The sequence below is a fragment of the Mirounga leonina genome, unplaced genomic scaffold (assembly GCF_011800145.1).
Source record: "Mirounga leonina isolate KUSES-001 unplaced genomic scaffold, KU_Mleo_1.0 Mir_173, whole genome shotgun sequence".
Taxonomy (NCBI): Eukaryota; Metazoa; Chordata; class Mammalia; order Carnivora; family Phocidae; genus Mirounga; species Mirounga leonina.
In genome coordinates this window covers 50,729,909-50,750,636 of record NW_023270447.1, presented here as the reverse complement: position 1 = coordinate 50,750,636, position 20,728 = coordinate 50,729,909, and the positions used below count along the sequence as shown (strand labels likewise).

At 55.5% G+C, this 20,728-nt stretch overlaps 1 protein-coding gene across 1 annotated transcript; it reads right to left on the bottom strand.

The window, feature by feature from the left end:
• Positions 1 to 1,289: 1,289 nt before the first annotated feature.
• TTC22 (tetratricopeptide repeat domain 22) lies at positions 1,290 to 19,925 on the bottom strand. The gene is made up of 7 exons (XM_035017727.1): positions 19,359 to 19,925; positions 6,272 to 6,327; positions 5,957 to 6,072; positions 5,540 to 5,658; positions 4,078 to 4,239; positions 2,336 to 2,488; positions 1,290 to 1,826 (listed from the first exon to the last, which is right to left on the bottom strand). Exons 1-7 carry the CDS (start codon positions 19,923 to 19,925, stop codon positions 1,290 to 1,292), a joined length of 1,710 nt encoding a protein of 569 aa, XP_034873618.1.
• Between the last annotated feature and the right edge of the window lie 803 nt (positions 19,926 to 20,728).

The following is a 20,728-nucleotide window of genomic DNA, read 5'->3' as shown; positions in this document are numbered from 1 at the left end:
ATCACTTTATTAGTATTTTTCCAAACCTGCAAAATGCTGACAGTAAGTTTGAAGTACAGGGGTGGGAGGCTAGGAGGTGAGACTTTGGGCAAGCCGCCTCCCTTCTAGGAGTCTCAGGATTCTCATCTACACAGGGGATTGGAGTGCATGATCTCTAAGGACTGCACTTTTCAGTCTGTTCTCCATCTGTCACTGGAGACATGAGAAGCAATGCAGGGGTGCTGGCCCTTCCCTGGTAAAGTTTGAGGATCAGGGATAAGGGCAAAGCAGTGGGTATAACTATCCAAAGAAAGGGGAAAAATGCAAAATAAATCACAAACCATTATGGGGGTCCTGCCATTGCCATTATGAACAACCAACATTCCCGGAGTCTGGCAAGACCTCTTCTGGAATTTTAGGTTAAAGTGGCTCTTGTAGGTAGGGCCACAAGAATCCAGCTTGGCCATTTTAAGATTTACTGGCAATCAGAGCCTAAGTCTTTGACAGTAAAGACTCCTTCCACATCCAAGACTCTATGACTATGAGTCCAAGCGTGTAAAATTCCAAGACCTTCTTCACGCTTTTGTGGAAGGTTCACGACTGGGTGCAGGGAGCACTCCCTGATGGGTGGGGGACCCTAGGTTCTCCTAAGATCAGAGAAATCAAGCAAAGATTCTACTGGATGGGCTTTATGTCAGGGCGTTTGGGGGCCTTTCAGACCAAGCTGGCCAAAGATGAGGCCTGCTGGGCACTGCTAGGCAGGTAGGCAAAAGGCCCGAGCAGCCAGGTGTAGACTATTGCCTTGCCCTTACCTGCTCACGGCGCAGCTTTGCCCTCTGCTCTGGCGTGGCTTTTCTGGCTGCGGGACCTGAGACCCACTCCAGTCAATTTACGGAGAGGCGGCTTTATTAGAAGGGTAGAGTGTGGCTCACGGCAATGCAAAGACAGGAACTCAGGCCTCGAGGACTGCGCACGGGGACTGAAGAGCCGCCAGAATGGAGACAACCATCTTCTGTATCTTGCACCCATCTTACTTTTTCTGCATATTTGCACAATTCAGTGCTTTAAATGGCAGTCTCCCGGTGGCCTCTCGCGTCCGCCCCAACCTCAGCGGCTCTCTCGAGCCGGGCCTTTGTGGCTCCGCGGGCAGGCCAAACTGCCCTCGTCTCTCAACCGCCCCGTCCCAGTTCCCGGAAGAGAATCTAATTGGCTCCGCCCAACCGCCAGCCTATGGCAGGGCAGGCCCGTTTTGAGCGCCCAATCAGCTGTAGGCAGGGCGGGGCCTCGACGGGGCGGGGCTTCGACGCCCCTCAGAGGGAGAAGGCGCGGCGACCCCGCGGCACGCCTGCGACGTCGCCGTCCTGCTCCATGGTCTCGAAGAGCAGCCGCACTAGCGCCGGCCGGCCCTGAGCCACCAGGGCCCGGGCCAGGCCCAGCACCTCGCCCGTGTGGCCGCGCCACACGCGCTGCAGCTCCTGGCGCAGGCGCGCCGCGGGGTACTTGCCCTGGGCGCGGCGCAGCCACGCGTCCACCTCGCGGCCCAGCTCGGCGTCGCTCAGCTGCGCCTGGCTCCACTGCGCCAGCAGCGCCTCGAGCAGGCAGCCGAAGCCCTCGGTGTGGCTGGAGCCCGCGTCGTCCAGCTCCACGGCGCGCTTGAAGCAGGCCGCCGCGTTGGCCTCCTCGCCCTTGATGCGCAGGCACTTGCCGCGCAGCAGCTGCAGCTCGGGCAGGGTGGCGCCCAGCTCCGACTCGCCGGCCTTGGCCAGGAAGACCAGCGCCTGGTTCAGCGCCGCCTCGTCCACCGCCAGCAGCTCCTGCACGGCGTCCACACCCATGTAGTAGTAGACCTGGCCGGGGAGGGCGGGGTGAGCCTTTCTCCCTGGGCGTTCGGCGCCCATACTTGCTTTTAAAAAAATTCCACCCTCCCTCCGACGATGCTTCACAAATTCCCGCCCCCGGAAAAGGAGAAGAAATAGCGATTCCAGTTCCAGCCCCACCACTCTTGGCCGTATCGGCTTGAGCGAGGCACTCTGTGGGCCTCAGTGTTCACGTATGGAAAATTATGATATTGTCACCTCTTGGTAATCATTCCTTGTGCCTAGAAGGCACTTCTGGATAAAGAGTAATGGCCCTCACTTCCTGAGTGCTTTAGAAAGAGCACGGCCCTGTTCTAAATGCTGTATGTGCGTTTTCTCATATAATCCTCACCATGGCTGTAGGAGGTGGGTACGGTATCAGACAGGGATGGGGGCTAGCTGTATTTCTCCCTGTGTCCTCAGTGCCCAGGCCTGCCTTGGTAGAGAGTGAACAGGTTTTTAGTAAGCCATTGGCTACTCAAGCCAAGAGGCTGCCTTACCTGGCCAATGTCCAGGTAGGTCTTGAGGCTTGGGCACACCTTGACCACTTCCTCCAGATCGGCCTTGGCGCAGGACAGGTGGTTCCTGTCAGGCATGCCCCCGAGCCCCATCTTGGCTCGCTCCAGGTCGTGCAGGTAGGCTCTGAGGTGGATCTGCCGTAGAGAGTCAGCTCAGGGATGAGGCTCCAAGCAAGGACCTCTGCACCCCTTTCTACCCTAAATGATGCCAGTCTTTTTCTCAGCAGCAACTCAGGGCAGTTCTGTGGTGCAGTAGAGGGCCACTGACACTGGGACCCAGAGTCCTAGGTCCTAGTTCTGTGCCAGCTATGCTCATGACACCCTTTCTGGGCCTTAGTTTCTTTCCCTGTCTGTACAATGAGGGGGAAAGAGCCCCTCATTCATTCAACAAACAGGTACTGGATACCCACCATATGCCAGGCCCAGTGCTAGGTACTGGGCATGCAGTGGTGACAAGTGGCTATGAAAAAATAAACAGGGTGATGGGCTAGAGGGAATTGGGGGACAGCGCTATTTTAGATAGGGTGGCAGCACAGATTTTGTGAGAGTCCACATAAGCAATTTGGAAAGAATGGAAGGTGGCCCCAACTTACAAGCATCAAATTACAAATGATTTTAGACTCTTGCCTTCATCCTCACCCCTCCTTTTCCCCCATACTTGGAGCATTAAAAAAATCTACAGGTTCCGAAGGGGAGGCATGAGAAGGAGGCAGTAGGTAAAAGGGGTCATTGTTGCTGAAGGTATTAATGCTTTATACCCAACCCGGTGGGCTCTAGTTCTAAGAGAGCATCATAAGGTGGGGGAGGCGGGAACTCTGGCTTCGGAGCCAGTTGGACTTGGCGGAATTCCAGCCCCTCCCCTCTCCCCTTGTTAGCATGTGAGCTGGGGAGGATGTTTTTCAACCTCTGTGAGCCTTATTTTCCACATCTGAAAAATTAGTACACTGGTATCTTCCTTGGAGAGTTCCCATGACGATTGAGAGAACATATTCTAGCCAAGATCTAGCATATGGTATGTGCTCAGTTCATTCATTCATTCATTCATTCATTCATTCATACATTCAACAGATATTCATCAAGAGCCTGTTATGTGCTAATACTGTTCCAGGCACCCCAGTAGAGAGCAAAACAAAATTCCCTGCCCCCATGGAGCATATATTTTAGTGTGGGAGAGAAAGACAATATGCATGATAAATAAATAGTATGTTGGGGAGTAATAAGCACTAAGAAGAAAAAGTAAACCAAGAAAGAGGACAAAAAATGTTGGTAAGAGGTTGACATTTTCAGTAAGATGGTGCTAGAAGCTTCCTTTTCATCAAGACCTCCAGGAAGTGAGGAAGGAAGCCAATCAGGGAGAAGAGCATTCTAGGCAGAGGTCATTATCCATACCTTACAGTTTAGGGAATGGGGTTTTAGATAGAGTAATCGGTTGAGAGGCCAGATTTCAACCCAGGTCAGTCAGCCTGTATTGAGTGCTAACCAAGTAGAGGCTAGAGCTCATTGACAGGTCATTGTAGAGGGGTGTCTGCGGTGGGTGGGGGTCTCCTTCATTCTTTCACTCAACAACCTTATAGAACACAAACCTTGTGTCTTGATGGCTCCTAAGCTCCTTTCCACCAGGGAGGCCCTATGACCTTTGGGCTCTGGCAACACAGTCTTAGCCTCTGGCCCTTGTTCTCTGATTCCTGATGGCAGGATGAGGCGGAGCCTGCAGGCTGACTCACCTTGGCCCTTGTGCAGTATGCCTGCCAGTTGAGCTCTGGATCTCGTAGGATATCTAGAGCCATGTTGCAGGTTCCAATGGCCATATCCTGCTTTCCTAGGAAGTGGAAGATTTTGGCCAGGCGATTCAGGATGGGGGGTTGGTCCTTGGCTATCTCAATAGCCTAGGGAAGGGAGAAGGGTAAGAACAAACTATTTGGTTATTTGCCTGACCAGCAGGTCTCCCATCTCTGGATAGAGCCATGTCACTGCCATGCTCTTACTCCCGAAATCCACCTGCCAGTAAGTTTGGCCATATCATGGAACCTAACACATTAGCGTACAACTCACTGGCACTCAACTCCCAGGAGCCCGACTCCCATGCTCCCCACCATGTTCATGTGTCCTGTCCAGTGAATCCCTCCATACACAGGCAAATCTCTCTTCCTTAGACACATCCAGGGTATGCTCCCCCAGTTTCCCAGGGCCGTTGGAAGGAGGGTCAGAATTAGCTTTTACCTCCCCCATATGTACACAGTGCAGTGTTTCTGCTGGGATCACAGTACTTCCTCTCTATACTGTTACTGACCACTGCCTGTCCTGTGTGGGTTGCTGCCTCTGGAATAGCGAACTCCTGCAGGGACTCATCTCTGTGCCGGGCACAGGTTAGTTTCTCAAGGAAGGGTGAAGGCAGTGTGTTTGTTAAATTGGACACAACTCTCAGAATCCTTATGAGCCATCGTTTCTATTCTGTTCTAAGATCTCTCATCAAGGACTTGCTCATTAATCTATCCACCAGCAAGCATTAGGGATGTGCTCCATGCAGGGCACCGTGCTGAGTGCACAGGTCAATGAATATCACAGGGTCCCTGGCCTCCGGGAAAGACTTCAAAACTGAGCTAAGTGTGGAAACTACCACATAAACGAGGTGCCCAAGAACAAGGCTTGAACAGCACTTTACAGTTTACAGTGAACAGTTTCAACCACTACCTCCTTTGAATCTCTCAATGACCTAGAAGGTAGACAGATGACATAATTAACACATAATGAGGCTCAGGGATGGAAGTGACTTGCTTAGGGTCACATGGCCCATGGGCAGAGCTGGCACAAGACCCCAGCTAAGCCCATCTTCTTTCTACTATGTCACTGGGGGTTGGGGAAGGACAGTGAGAACCACGCCTGAAAGGGAGAAGTCTGAGGGTATATCTGAGACAAGGCGAATAGCTTAGAAGACAAGGCTGGAGAGACGGGCTCCGGGACTGGGCGTGGGAAGGGTCCGATTCTTAAGCAAAAAGGAACAATGACAAACATCACCATTGTTTTGAATGAAGAGAGGAGGGAAAGCCAGGGCACTTCCTGGGGGGGGGGCACACGATGGGGGATGGAGGTGGGATGCCACCCAGAGAAGCAGCGGGTTCCAGGAGAGAAGGCTGGGGTGTCACGCTCCATCCCAGTTTGGAGAGTGGGTGTGGCCAGGGGACGTACCTTGCCAAAGCAGTCCAGGGGGTCGGTTCCCGAGTACCCACAGTCGTGGACACCCATGGGGGTGGTGGAGAAGGTGTCCTTCCTCTCTAGCAGCATCCCGAGGTAGCACCAGGCCAGAGCTGGAGGTGAAGTGTGGGAGAGGGGTGTCTAGGAAGCAGCGGGGTGGAGAGAGGGAGGGGGCCAGCTCCACGCACAGTGTTAGCCCCCAGGAAGACGAAGGGAGGGTCCGTGGCATGAAATCACTGAGCAAGGTGCAAGGTGCATGAGTTCTGTGAGATAAACGAATGAGTATATGGGACAGAGGGTGAGAGAGAGAGCAACAGGATCTCCCAAAAAGGAAGACGATGCTAGAGGTGGGGACAATGACAGTGACAGGCAGGGCTAGTGACAGGTAAAGGGGGAGCCAGGTGGCCCTACCTTGGTGGTGGGGGTCTGAGGACTTGAGCACTTGCCGGAGCAGGGCCAGCGTGCGGTTGAAGGCGGGCAGCCTCTTCTGCTCCTCGCTGCCCATCTCCAGGAAGATGCCATCTAGCCTGTGGCCAAGAAGGGGATGTGGGTAGCTGGCACCCCCTCCCAGCTGTCCCTAGGGTGCTGCGAGTACTCCCTAGGCCAGTGGCATGGAGGAGAACTTGGGGAGCCCTCACCACGGAAATGGACTCAGCCACCTCTTCCCCGGGTCCCAGGCCACACCTCACCCTCCCCACTGTCCAGTCCCGGGCTCCCCAGGCTGACCTGATGAAGAGCGTTGCCATGGTGAAGTACCAGCCCCTTTTCTCCTCCACTGGGATCTAGGAAAGCAGAGAATGGCACTTGCCCTGAACCCCGAGAAGCAGCAAGTACACCTCTAATCATGGTCCTGGATCTGCCACTGGTGGCTGAGTAACCTTGGGTGAATCACCTCATTTCTCTGACTGCACAAGGTTTGATGAGACAACCTGTGTGAATGTCCTAAGTAAGGTGCCCATCACGGAGCAGGAGTGGAATACATTTCTTCCCTCCATCTTGCTTTCCAAACTAAGCTCCCCTCCCCCTGGCTCCCCGACCTGTGCTCTGGATCCCCCCCATTCCAGGGCCCACCAGCCACTGGTCACCTTCTCTCTCCCCCACTGTCCACTCGCTTCTCTCCTTTGGTGCCACCCTTCAGCTTCCTCCTTCCTGAGAAAGCCCTTTCGGGCTTGTTAATGGAGTTCAGCTGCAGCCCAGGACTCCCCTGAACGGTTTTCCCACTGTTATTCTTGCCAACCTCACCAGGCATTTAGACCAACTTGGGCACCAGATAAAATATTTATGCTGTTATTTATGGGAGTAGCTGCTGCTGCCTCAGGAAGGAATTTTAATGAAAACCAATAAAACCCCTAGTGCATATCAGCAGCTCTGCTTCGGGCTCTGCTCCCTCCCTCCACATTTGTCTCCTGGCGTGGATCTCCAGGCTGGATTCTGCACTCACCACCCCCGACCCACCATGGCCTCCTCAGCTCAGGACCCCCATCAACCCCCCCGACTCCCAGCAACCGAGTGAATGCATTCAGTCCAGCCAGCATTTCTGAGCATCTGTGGTGTGAGGCCCTGTGCTGAGTGCTTAGGGACGTGGCACCGAATTGGACCGGCACCCTGGCCCAAATGGGTTCACAACCTAGCTAGGAAAACAGGTCCAGGCATAAATAATAGAGCTTGACTGGGTGACCACCATGTGCCAGGATCCTGACACCCACCCTCTCAATCTCTCCACAACTTATTGGGTAGGTTTCATCTGCTTTTTACAGATGAACATATTGAGGCTCAGTGAGGTAAAATGACTTGCCCAAGGTCACACAGCATATAAGTTTCAGAGGTGGAACTCGAGCTCCCTTTGTTAGGCTCCAAAGCCCATGCTCCCCTTACCACACCAGCTTGCCTATAATATTCGTATGAGGCAAAGTCCAAACAAGGCCATGAGAGTGATGTGGACAGATGCACTAGGATGCGGAGGCCACTCCCAGCCAACAGACTCTGAGAAGGTCTTGCAAAGGATGGGCTGTCAGGTGAGTCTTGAATAGCAGTGGTATTTCAGAGGGTGGGCTGGGGGTCAAGAGCATTCCAGATGGAGGGCTCAGTGTGGAGACGTGTGGCGTGACTGGTGAGCTTGGAGCATGGTGTGTGTGAGTGGGGTGTATGTGGGGGAAATGTCACCAAGTTATGATGTGGCTGTTCTGAGGAGGCTGTGGATGAGCTTGGAGGGAGAAGAGAGAAAGGGGGTCCTGTGAGTCCGATCCCACGGAGAGGTGTGACTGCCCATCGAGGCAGGGTCTTGACCCAGGGTGCAAGCCAGATCCCCCAGAGGAGGCCCCGCTAATCACATTTCTTAGCCACTATTCACCAAGTATCTTCTCTGTTTGGCCCAGGCTGGGCACAATGGGGATAGGAGAGGAAAGGCAGGTCCCACCTTTAGGAGCTCCCAGTCTGGTGCGAAAGCCAGATCATATCACAGTGCGAGTGGAAGGAATGCTACGGGTTATGGGAGGAAGCATCCTGCGTGTTACAGGAGTGCCCACAGAGCTTCTAGAGGAGGACTTGCTGGCATAAGCCTCTCCAGGACAAGTAGGAACCACCCAGGTGGACACCATGAGAGAAGGCATCAGATGGAGAGACATCGTGTGCCAAAGCTCAGTCGGAGATGAGGGAGCGTGGTGTGTTGTGGGGTGGGAGGATGAGCCAGCAGGGGCACATCAGGAGGCGCCCCCGAGGGCCTGGCTCAGGTCCTGGGGTTCATGTGCAGGGCAGTGGGGAGCCTTGGAAAAGGCGGTGCCCAGATCCAGTGTGTTTTTACATTCACACCACCTTGGAGAGTCCTCCTGTCACTTAGGTGGGAACACGTGTATGGGGCTTTAGCTGGGGACAGGGCTGTCCGGAGGGGAGGGCGGCAGTTGCCAAGGGTTGAAGGACATCCTCGAGGGCTCAGTGGAGAACATTTGTCAAAGCAAAAGACTAGGATGGGCTGGTGGATAACCTTACCTGTTCTACCAACATGGCACCTGGGACATAGGAAGGGGGACTCAGAGTCATGCGGCCACTCTTGGGGGCCATGCTGGCTAAAAACCGGGACGTAATGTCAGTGTGTGATTGTGTGACGGAGTGAAGCTTAAGTGCCTCAGGCTTTCTGACTGTCTAGAGGTATGATCTCATGACCTCTGGCCCCATGCCCACTTTGAGGTTGGCCAAACTGAGTCCTGGTAGGGAGAAACGGAACCTGCTGCCTCATTCAGGCTTCTGACAAGAAGCTATGACCACGAGCAAGAGCAGAGGCTCAGGTGGCCGACAGGCCTGGCCCTATGAGGCGGGCGACCCCAGATGCGTGAGTTACCTCTGGGAGGCTGTGTCCTTATCTGCAAAGGTGGATAATAATATAGAGCTCGCAGGCATTGTGGGGCAGTGCCCAGCCCAGAGTATGCGCTCCATAAATGTTGGACCCCTTTCTCCTGGCTTGGGTTAGAGCTGAGCGGGTTAGGCTGCTCTGTCCAGGGGACTTATTCCAGTTCCCTCTGGGGCAACAACCTCTCCGGAGTCCAGAGGGGTCCTGGCTCACCCTGCTCTCCACCGCACCCCAGCCCCCACCCGCCCACTGTGCTATTAGGGCCTCAGCTCCCCTGTGGGGTCCCAAGCACCTTTCTCCCCTCCACAGACCCCCAGTGTTGGAGAGTTACATGGTATCCTCAGGGCTCTCCCTGTTCCTCTTGTTTGGCATTCAAGCCACAAGAAAGTAAGTTATGTGCCCAGATCGCAGCTGGTACCAGACAGAGGTGACACTTAAATTTTTGCCTTCATAATCCTAGCTCCAAGCATTGTCCTCAGCACTGTTTCCTTGATCACTCGCATTCTTTCTCTGAGGATACTGAGACCACAGAGGTGAAGCAACTTACCCAGTAACACGCTAGTTAGTATCGGGGCTTAAAACCCGTTGGTATCCTTGAGTAATTCAAGAGCCTGGCTGTGGTTTGCACTATGCAGGCAATACCACCACCTGGTGGCGGTATGCCTGAATTGCAGGGGTAACTCCTCTCTCCTGGTTCCCTTCAACTTGAAGGCTAAAACAGATTTTCAGAAAAGTAGCTAGCTGAGTGACATCGCAATGACAAATCCCAAATGTAGTCCCTCCTCAGATTCTGCTGAAGAGTGACGTTTTCAGGAGGGCTTATGGGGTTGCAGATTTGGAGTGGAGTTAATGGCCCAAACAGATCTAGTCTGAGGTCTCACCTGGCTTGAGCTTTAATCCTCTATCCCCGTGATGAAATCTGGTGGACGCCATGCACTCTGCTGGGCTATCCTGGCCCGAAAATGGGCTGTCTCTTTAAAAATCCTTCTGGTTGTAACTAAAGCAGCAGCTGAGGCTGTTACCAGGGGCAACCTGGCAAGCCACGGTGCGTTAAATTAAATTAAACAGGCCTCTGGTTCCCCCCTCCCCTCCCGGAGAAGGAGGGGCTGTTCAACCTCTCTCCTGGAGAATAAAATTGCCCTGAAACCTCTTAGGGCTGCAAGGCTCTCACTTCCAGAGTTGATAGCTCCCAGAGGCAAGATGTTGGAAGCAGCCCGGGAGGCCCGGAGAGGGCTTCTGCCAGAGGAGGAGTGTTCCCCAAGGGCCTGCCCAGCGTGGGCTCTGGACAGCACACCACCCTTTCTCTTGCTGGGTCTTCCTCACAACCCTGTGAACTGGGGGTTCCGGGGTCTGGAGAGGGGGCCAGCCAAGGCTGCAGGCTGGAGGGGGTCTCACATTAGGCCGCCACTCCATGGCAGATCGGTGGGAGGGAGCTGGGCAAGGCCCAGGCACCAGCGCTGACCCTCAAGTGAAATCCTCAGACCCTGGGACTCACTGAGTAAGGTGCAGCCCTCAGGCAAGGGGTCCTCAGGACACTTCCCTGCTCCCCGGAGGCCCACGCTCTTACCTCCCTCATTTACCTTCCCACCACATCTAGCTGCAAGTGTTTGCACAGTGCTTACCATTTACAGAGTGGACACACACAGATTCCATTTGGTCCTCAGACCATCCTGTGTGGAATGTAAAGTGAGTTACCATTACTCTCTTAGCACTGATGGGAAAACTGAGGTGGGACCATGTCCTCAAAGTCACACAGCCAGTGTAAGCCCAGACTGAAACCTGGAAATGGTGCTTCTGTCGCTATACTGATAATAGCAAATTTTATTGAGCACTTGCTATGCGCCAGGCTCATAGTGTACATGTGTGAACCCATTCAACCCCCAGGGTTACCTATGAGGTCGTGACTATGATTACCCCGGTTTTACAGAAGAAGCGACGGTGGCCCAGAGCGGCACAGCTAGAAGGCAGCAGAGCGGGGACCCCAACAGCTCAGCCCCAGAGCCCCTGCCCCTAAAGACTAGACTAGTGGTTCTCAATGTGTTGTCCCCGCCCAGCAGCGGCAGCACCTGCAGTTTGATAGACATGCAAGTTCTCAACTCACTGAATCAGGAACTCTGCAGCAGGGGGCGGGGGGCCGGGGAGGGGAGCCACCTGGGTTTTAATAGGCCCTCTGATGCACTAGATCCTCGTTGTAGTGCACGGTGGGGACCTGAGGGATGGTGGGCTGGTCGGTGGATCTCTTTTTTAAATGAGCCAAAGGATCAGAATTGTGATCCTCAGAAAAGCCTGAAGACCCAGGTTCCTACAGCTGCGTGGGTAAGCGACAAAGGTAGGTGATCTGGCAGACCCGGCAGAGAAGAGGATCAGGATAGGCCATTACAGGGCAGGCTTGTGTTAACTTGGTGGGTACAAGGGAGGATCCTGACTGGCCCACTTACTTCAAAAGGGGGCCCCCTGAAGAAGGAAATGTTGTGGGCCTTGGCTATTTTCAAGGATTTCAGTAGAAAATCTTTTAATATACCAATGAGCGAGGAATCTTTATGCATCTGGATAGGCTATAGAGAGACCTTGCTGGTTCTGCAGGAAAATAATTGCCTTGCAATTTGAACTTTGCCCCTGATGACGTTGTACTCTCCATTTCTGATTCCCTTCCCGAGAGCTGACTAGTTCTCCTCCAGGAGAGGGGGATGTGAAGGAGCAAAGGGCATGAACATTTCCGAGCATCGACTCTCCACTGGGCGCTTCAGTGCCTCCGTGGACTGGACCCTCGCAGCAGCCTGAGAAGGTGCAATGCATCTGCCTCCTTTTCTGGGTGAGGAAACAGAGCCTAATAAAAAAAAAGCCACCGCCCAGCCCCACAGCCCGGGGTGGAAGTGCCAGGATTCAAGTTCACATCTGCTTCCCTCCAACGCCCCTGTTCTTTCCACCTCATCACGCCGACCCTGTGAAGGCTGATGCTGCAGAAATAAAAGTCACAAGGTGGCAGGCCTCAGGAATACGTTCTTCCTGCACAACTGGAATGTCCTCTGTGATGACACAGAGCAGCCTCCCTGCTCTGCACACCGAGCGCCGCCCCCACCCCACCTGCGGGACACGCACCAGAAAGGCAAGGGCTGGGGTTCTACCCCCGCCCAGCTCCTGCCACAGGGGTTGCGGAGATAAATGGAGGGCTGGGATTGGAGTCCCATTCCTGCCTCTGCCTCCCCCAGGGATCCTGGAAAGGCCCCCAGCCCAGCCTGGGCCTCCGCTTCTGCATCCACAAATGGGATGATCCCACTTGGCCCGCCTGTGTCACATGTGGTCAATGTGATTGGTGGAGAGGATCTGAAGGGGCGGTGCTATGCCATGGAAGTAAGTCACCTATGCCTCCCTGTCCTGGCTTCCCTGGATGGTCTTCACGGAATTTAAGATTTGAGCAGATTGACCGCAGCTTCCCGTTCTCACCCCCCTTCTGGTCCTAGGTCTGTCATGTCACCGCGGTGAGTCATCTTTGCATTGCACTCGTTCCCTAGACTCGCAGGACTGTGTTGAGCCACTTTTCTATCCCACTGTCCTTAGAGAAAAAGGACCCTGTCTAGTTCTGGGTCCAAACCCAGCCCTGGAGCCAGTAGAGACTGGGTGGGTCTGAAGAAGTGTCTCGCCTCCTGCAGTAATAACGGTGATGCCCGAATGTTCTCAGCTCCTCCCATGGGTCTGTGCTGTATGTGCCCTTAACATTCTTTTCTCCCGTAAAAGAGGTGGCTGGGCCAGATGATGTTAAAGGCAAGTTGGACGCTGGGATCCTCTATCAACGAGGAGGGGAAACCCACTTCCCAAACATGCTAGGTATGGAGGGAGAGAAGCCAGCAGCAAACTCAGAAATGTGAGTGACTCCAAGGCCCTCAGAAGCCTGGAGCCAGAGCCCAGGAAAGCTGCCCCAGCCTGTTTTAAGTCCAAGAGACCTGAGTTCAGTTCCCGGCAGCCACTCCTGGCTGTGTGCCCTTAGGCAAGTCACTACACCTCTGTAGTCTCAGTTTGCTCATCTGTAGAAGGGGCTAATACCACTTCTGGTTTCCCAGCATTTCTGTGAGGACCAGACGAGATCATCTATGAAAAGTACACGAGTGCACAGTACCTAGCTCACTTTCCAGTGTTAACCATCTCTTTTCCTCACTGAACCCAATCAAACCACTCAGATTTGTGGAGTCGTGTGTGTGTGTGTGTGTGTGTGTGTTTGCAAGCACCATGGGAGGTGAAACCCTGCCCATGATCTCCAACTCTTCAGTCCTCAAGACACTGTCCCCCACGGTCCCCAAGCTGTGGTTTCCCACATGTGTGTATGCATTTTCTTCTGCCAGGAGGTTCATTTCTTCCCCCACTTCTCTGCTTCGCAAAGTCCTTCCTATTCCTGAATCACTCTGGCCGCCACCTTAGTCCACTGCTCTCACTTGACAGAGGAGGAAACAGAGACAGACGCAGGGAGGGGAGGGGACTTGCTCACTAACCCACAGTGAGTTGGGGCAGGGCTGGGGCAGGACCCCTATCCTGGCCCCTGACTTGGAGTGGGGTCCTCCCCAATGCCATTGTTCTCTTCCCAAGACTGGTTGGGGCTAGGCTGAGGGAGACCTCAGGAAGGGCAGGAGGAAGCAGAGAGGAGGGTGGGGGCTCGCTGAGAAGGAGAGACCCGGGGCTCACTTGCATCCCAGGTCCTGGCAGCCCCATCGGGGGATGAGGATGGGAAGCCCATGACCATCGATGTTGCTAGGGCTGGGCCTTCTGTCTGTGAGCACAGTGACACTTCCCACAACCCTGTCAGGCAGGCACCATTGTCCCCATTTCACACACATGGACACCCAGAGAGGCTAAGCAGCTGGCCCAGGGCACCCGGACATGGCCAGCAGGGAAGCGATCCCCTGCAGCCTGTGGACTCCCACGTGGACCCTCTGACCACAGTCACACCAGTGCATCTGCCCAGGGCCCAGGGGTCTCAGGGCAGCTGCAGTGCTGGAGGAGTGGGAGAGGGAGGAAGGAAGGTGGAAGGAGAGGGGGACCACGTGGGAGGCCAAAGCTCTGTCAGGAGCTCTGGAGCTGGCCTTCTCGGTGGCTGTAGAGGTACAGAAGGGTGTGTGTGTGTGTGTGTGTGTGTGTGTGCATGCATGTGCATGCGTGTGCATGCAGGGGACCCTGGGGCTACCGACCAGCTCTGCCCTCTTGGCCCTTCCTACCGCGTCCCCACCCCGCTGGGTGTGGTGGCTGGTTGGAATGTCCACACCTTGGCTTGTGAGGCTGTCTGCCAGGCCTGTAAGCATTGCCTCCCTCCCTGCCTGCCCGGCTGGGGGTGCGATCTGCATGGCCACGGCGCGCTGGGTCACCTTGGGCAAGCCGCTGCCCTCGCGGAGTCTGTTATGTCCTTGGTGTGATGGGGAATCACACTACTCAACTGGCAGTGTGTCTGTGAAGTCTGAATAACAATCAAATGCACTAATGAATGTATAATTCTGAACTCCGGGCCTGGCACCCATCATCGTACTATCACCCTGGGCCGTGAGCAGGGGTGAAGGCCTGCGTGAGTGCACCTGTGTGTCAAGCCACCAGTGTTTGGGTAAAGGGAAAGACAATCAAGAACCTGAGTTTGCTTGGGACGGGGGTACTTTTTAGAGAAACAGAGGTTCAAGTTACCTTATTTAAAAAAAATAGGGATTTGAAGACTTAAAGGCCAGTGACTCAGTGAAATGAAATTTAACAACAGTTACAAACCGCTCTCGGGTGTCCCACCCTATGCTGGACACCGAGTGGTGGGGGGTTAGAGAGAGGCCCAGGAGCAGGGAGAAGGCTGGGCTCTGACAGGACGTGCACCCCGCCCGCAGCCTTCTGACTTCTCTCAGTCCTCACGGCCACCCAGGGCGATGGGCCTTAGAATCCCATTTGGCAGATGAGGAAACAGAGGCTCAGGGAGGTAAAGTGACTTATCTGTACCACCTGTGATGGAGACAGAATTTTAACCCAGTCTGTCTACCTCCAAAGCTCCTAACACCCCCTCACCCCCGCTTTGAGATTTGTCACCAAGAATCCACCCATGACTGTGTGCGCGCCCGCGCCCGCGCCCGCACCATGGGGTTACTGGCCGGAGGGTAGTAATGACAGGTGAGAGCAACCGGCCTCCTCACATTGTTGTGACTTAAAGAAAAACAGGAGGGAGTGAAGAGCTGAGAACAGAAGTCACAAACATGCCCCCCAACACACACATACACACGCACACGCACGCACACACGCTGGACTTATTTTTGGATTCTGGGCTGAATTATTAACTTTCTAAGGTTTTCTCTTGTCATTTTAGTTGGCAGATGAGCACTGGTTCTTCAGCTGCCCTTTATCCTTTGAGCACCAGAGGCTCCTCCGTGCCTGAGACAGTGCCAGCCCTGGGAGGCTGGAAAAATCTCTTGTAGCTACAGCATAGGGTGGGCGAGACCACCAGCCGCCCACCACCCGCTGGGCCCCCGTGGGCCAGACCCTCTCAGCAGGGGTCCCACCTCCTCCTGCCCTGGCCCTGACTCTGACCATCTCTGCTCCCCTCTTTCCCCCCCTCCCCCCTCCACACACGCATGGCAACCCACCTCCTCTCTCCTGACATTTCCTCTGCCCTAGTTTCCAGGACGTGGTCCGTGCAGCCATCTGCACTTAGCGTGCCCCCACTTCTCTGACCTCCCCAGAACGAGCAAAGGCTTTGAGGTCAGACAGAATGGGGTGGATTCGACTGCCACTTACTAGCTCTGTGACCCTGGGCAAGTTACTGAGCCCGGCTATGCCTCAGTTCCTGCTGGGATCTGGGATCAGAAGGTTCTTGTGGGGACTAAGATCGTGTCTGGAAGACATTCGTAAGTATTATTGTGTGAAGTTGCGTGTTGTGTGAAGGAAGGCTTCAAGGCGGAGGTGACATCTGAGCGGGGTTTTGATGGATGGAGTCTACTTGCTAGGCAGGGGGGTATGAAACAGCACAGCATGCTGGGAGGAGCAGAGGTGGTTTCCAGTTGCTGGGAAGTCAGAAGCAGCTAAAGAGGAGGGCAGGAAGCAGATTTCAGAGATCGAGTCAGCAGTTCCCCAGCCAGCCTGGGCTCTTCCGTGGGCAGCTTTGGACTGCCCTCGTTCTAAGCCACTCAGCCGTCATTAACACCCACAGGCTCTGCAGGCCCTCACCGCAGGACCTTCGCACACACCACGCCCCTGCTGGGAGTGCCCTCACCTCATTCCCGCCAGTACACTCCTGCTCCTTCCGGAAGCCTATGTCACTCACTTGTGCTGAAAGGAAGCGTCTCCCTTCTCTCAAACTCCGTCACTGCCATTCTACCCCCGGGACCTGGACTGCAGACTCCAATATCTGAAGAGCTGACACACAGTAGGTGTTCAATAAATGTTAAGATGCTGAGCACCTGCCTCTCAGACATGCCCAGAATTTGCCAGTTTATGGGCACTTTCACCCCATGATTTGATCGGAGGCAGAGATCACTATTATTAACGTTCATGAAGCAGATGCCAAGACCAGAGACGAAAAGTGACTTGTCCAAAGCCACACAGCAAAATGATAAAAGAGCTAGGTGCTTGAACCCAGGCCTTCTGCTCTAACTACAGTGAAATCATCATTGTTACCCCCGATATGGCCATTTCTTGAGCATCTACTCCGGTCCGGTGCTTTAGGGGCATGATCTCTTCCAATTCTCAGATGACAAAATGGGGACTCCAAATCCCCAACCTTCTCCTGTGATGGGGGGATGACTATAGCCGCGCTGTCCAGACCCAAGGAGAGCATGGAGCCTGGTGCCGGGCCACCGCCCACCTGAAGCAGTCAGTTCTTTCCCTGAAGCCCTGGGCAGCACCCTGCTTGACACTGTCCTCTAGGAGGTCACTCACGGGGGGGGTGGGGGTGGGGGTGGGGGGTGGCCCCCACAATGGTTAGGCTGACCAGCGGCGACGGCAGGGAGAGAGATGTTGGACTCTGTTTGATCCCTATGCCTAAACCTCTGCCTCCACGCTCACCTCCTCCAGGTAGCCTTCCCCCCTGAGAGCAGGAAGGGACCTTGTGGACCATCCCCCTCTCTGCCCCCATTTCACAGGGGGGGAAACCACAGCCCAGAAGGGAAGGCCCAGGAGGCCTCCTGGCTCCTAGCTCAGGACCCCTTAGGCCCTGCTCTGCTGCTGGGACCACACTCAATACACACTATGCTGTCCATGCCTCCTGCTGAGGGCGGCAGGCATTCAGGGCCTCGGGCTCAGGCTTTAAAACAGAACACCTGGGTCCCTGTGGGCCCTACGGGATGGCCACAGCTAGCCCTGCCCCCCCACCGAGGCACTGGGGGCTCTGCCAGCCCGGGTGAGGTGGGCGTTGTGTCCGATTTGCTGGCTCTTTGCACACTCTTTTCCAAGTGCTTTCCAAATATCAGCTCTTCATTATGACATCAACCAACTGAGAATGCCCTCCTCTTAGAGTGGAGGGAGCCCAGGACATATGTACCATTATAATCCCCATTTTACAGGGAGGGAAATGGAAGCTCCGAGATGCTGAGGATGGACTGGAGGTGAGACAGCGTGGGGGGGGGGGGGCTGGGATTTGGACCTGGACCGTCTGACCCAGAGTCTCCCGTCTTAACCTCTACCCTGCGCTGCTCTCTTGAACTCAAGTCTGTGCCCTCCACCCTGCATTCCCTGAGGTCTGGACTCCACATTTCCTCTCTGAAGGTGGAAAAGGCTTTGGGTGGGAAAAGGCTCCAAGGGAGTGTACAGAGGTTTTATGAATGGAGCCCTGTGTGAAGGCTTGTTGTTATTTAAATATCACGAATCTAAGCCATTATAAAACATCATGGTTATCAGCTAAACCTGTCTTCATGGAAAAGTCACCATACCTCTCTGAACTGTGGTTTCCTTTTCTGTAACAGGAGAATAATGCCCTCTGTCATCTAATGCAGGTAACCTTTGAGATGGCTCCCAGTGATCCCCATCTCCTGGTATTCATGTCCTTGTGTAGTTCCATCCCTTTAGTGTGAACTAGACCTAGTGTGACTCACGTCTAGTGAACAGAATATAGCCAAAGTGATGGGATGCCCACATGGCAAAGGACCTGAGGGGGGCTTCTGGCCAACAGCCAGTGAGGAACTGAATCCTGTCTAGAGCCACGCGAGTGAGCTTGGAAGCAGGTCCTTCCCCAGCTGAGCCAGCCTTCAGATGAGAACATAGCCCAGAGGCACCCAGCTAAGCCATGCCTGGATTCTTGATCCACAAAAACTACGAGATAATAAATGCTGCTAAGTTTTGGAGGGTGTCTGTTAATGCAGCTATAGGTAACTAATATACTTGGTGTTTTTCTACTCAGTGCCAGGCCCTATTCTGCCCATACAAGTATTCAAGATACATTTATTGAGCGCCACTGTGTGCCAGGCACTGTCCCCAGTATAAGGTTTGCAGTGATAAACCAGACAGATGTTATCCCCACTCTCAGAGACCTCAAGGCTGAATTAAGGAGACAGATTTGTGAACGGACAGTATGAGCAGTGCTGTGGGAGCCCAGGGCAGGCACCTGACCCAGCCTGCAGAAGTCAGGGGAGGCTTCCCGGAGGAGGGGATGCCTGAGACAAACCCAAGACTGGGGAGAACCTCCCAGTCAAAGGTGGAGCAGAAGGGCATCATAGAAAGAGGCCAAGAGAGTGGCAAGGTGAGCTATAAGGAGACTTGCCCACTGGGGGGACACAGGGAAGCAGGCTGTAGCAAAAGCATGTCTGGAAGGGGGTACTTGGCAGAGAGAGAGCAGAGAGGAAGAGCATGGAGGGTCTCAGGTGCCCACCAGAGAGCCTTGGACTTATCTGCCAGGCAGTGGGGAGTTACCAGGGGTGTAAGCAGCTCAGGGTCGTGGCTGATAAGACTGAGCAACATGATGCTGGCAGCAGGGTGGAGGACCAAGCAGAAGGGTCAGGCAGGAGGGCAGGGACCCAGGCGGGATGATGGCAACTAACTAGTCAGGCAGGAAATGACGGAGGCTGGGCTGGCAGAGGGAGGCTGGGGAGGAGTGGCTAGATCTCAGAGATATGGGCAGGCCGAATGGACAGGGATTTGGGGTCTAAGTGGATGGGGAAGGTGGTGTGAGGGGGAGGAGGGAGGAGGTAAGAATGCTGCCCACGTTGGGTTGTGCGGTTGGTTGTGCCATTTACTTAGGCGATGTGCACAGGCGCTTGGACAGGTACTTGCTGGGAGAAGCAAGACGAGAGGACGAGTTGGCCAACGCGGATTTTGCAGCGTTGCCAGAAAAGAAACCTAGGCAGACTGCCCCGCTAGGAAGCAGGTCCACGCCCTAGCAGAGAAAAGCTACAGGCCTGGTCTGGGAGAGGCGCCCTGGAAGGGTGTCCCGGAAGCCAAAGGGCCGGGGTTTGGGGAGAGTCTGCGGGGACGTCCCTGCAGACGTTGGGGGCCACGACCCCAGCCCTCCCAACCTGGGGATGGGTCACCCACCTGCTGCCCGTAGCCCAGCGCCTTGTCGTAGAGCGCGATGCCGGCGGCCAGCACCTGCGCCCGCTCCTCCGGGCTGGCGCAGCCCACGTCGAAGCCGTGCGCATAGCCTTGCTCGGCCAGGCAGCGCGCCGCCCGGCGCTGGGGGTCCCCCGGCGCCTCGCGCTCCGCCGCCAGGCCCATGAGGCCGGCCAGCCGCCCGGCGCTCGCCTCCTCCTCTTCCTCCTGGCCCAGCCGCCCGTACACGTGCGCAAGGTTGGCCCAGGCGTTGAGGTTGCCCGGGTCCTCGCGGGCCACCTCGAGGAAGAGCTCGCGGGCCTCGTCCAGTTCGTCCAGGTAGAAGGCGAAGGTGCCTAGGAGGTGGCGCACGGCGGGGCGCTGCGGGGCGGCCGCCAGCTCGAGCTCTTGCTGCAAGCCGTCCCGCTGCAGCTTCAGGTCCCGGGCGCGGAGCGAGGCCGGCGAGCGCGGCTCGAAGTTCAGCTGCATCTCCAGGTGGAAGTGGCCCGGCAGGTAGTCCAAGTCGTCGATGAGGGCGTCCAGGTCCTCGGCCGTGGCCTCCGGCTCCGCCATGGCAGCCCCGCTGCTCCCCGGGCCTCGCCCCTGCCCCGGCGGCTGCAGGGGTGGGGGGTGGGGGGACGTGGCTGGGGCGCCCCGGATCGAGCCCGGCGCGGAGGGCGAGGGGCAGCGCGCGCGCGGAGGCCCAGGGTCCTGCCGCCTCCGGGTCCCGGGGCGCCTCCCTCTGGTGGGAGGGTCTGAGCGTCGGCTCCGGGAGCGCCCTGTGGGTGTGTCGGCTGGTTTCGCTGCTCAGCGGCTCTTAGACGCCAGCATTGCACAACCAGGTGCGCCAGAAAAACAGGTGCATTGCCAAGTGCAGGGCGCGCAAACCACGGTGCATGGCAAAAGGCCTGTTTTTACTCTCTCTGCCCAGCAGACGCGGAAACAGGCTCAGGAGGAAAGGACTTGCCCAGGTCACAGAACGGGAGCTGTGCCCAAGCAGCCCCGAACCCAGTTGGCTGAACCCGAGCCAGGCCCTTTCTCCGTGGGCACTTCTCCACGCTGTGTGAGCTCGCTAGTGACTTCCAGCTGCCTGCGGAAGCCCCCTCACTCTTGCTGCTTCTCCCATCCTCTCCGCAGTTCCTGTGTTCTCCTTCCCCCCGAAGGGAGCCTGCCACTTCTCTCTGCGCCTCCTTAGGCCATGATTTCTCAGGCTCCCCCACTTAGGATTCGCCTGACTTCTCTCAGTCCTGCAGTTGGCCACTGTGGAAAGACTCTGGGGCTCCATGTGCTGGTTCTAATCCTGGTTCTCCATCCCTAATAACCTCTGACCTTCATAATTATGAACCCACTTCATAATTTTGCACTTGCATACTTTC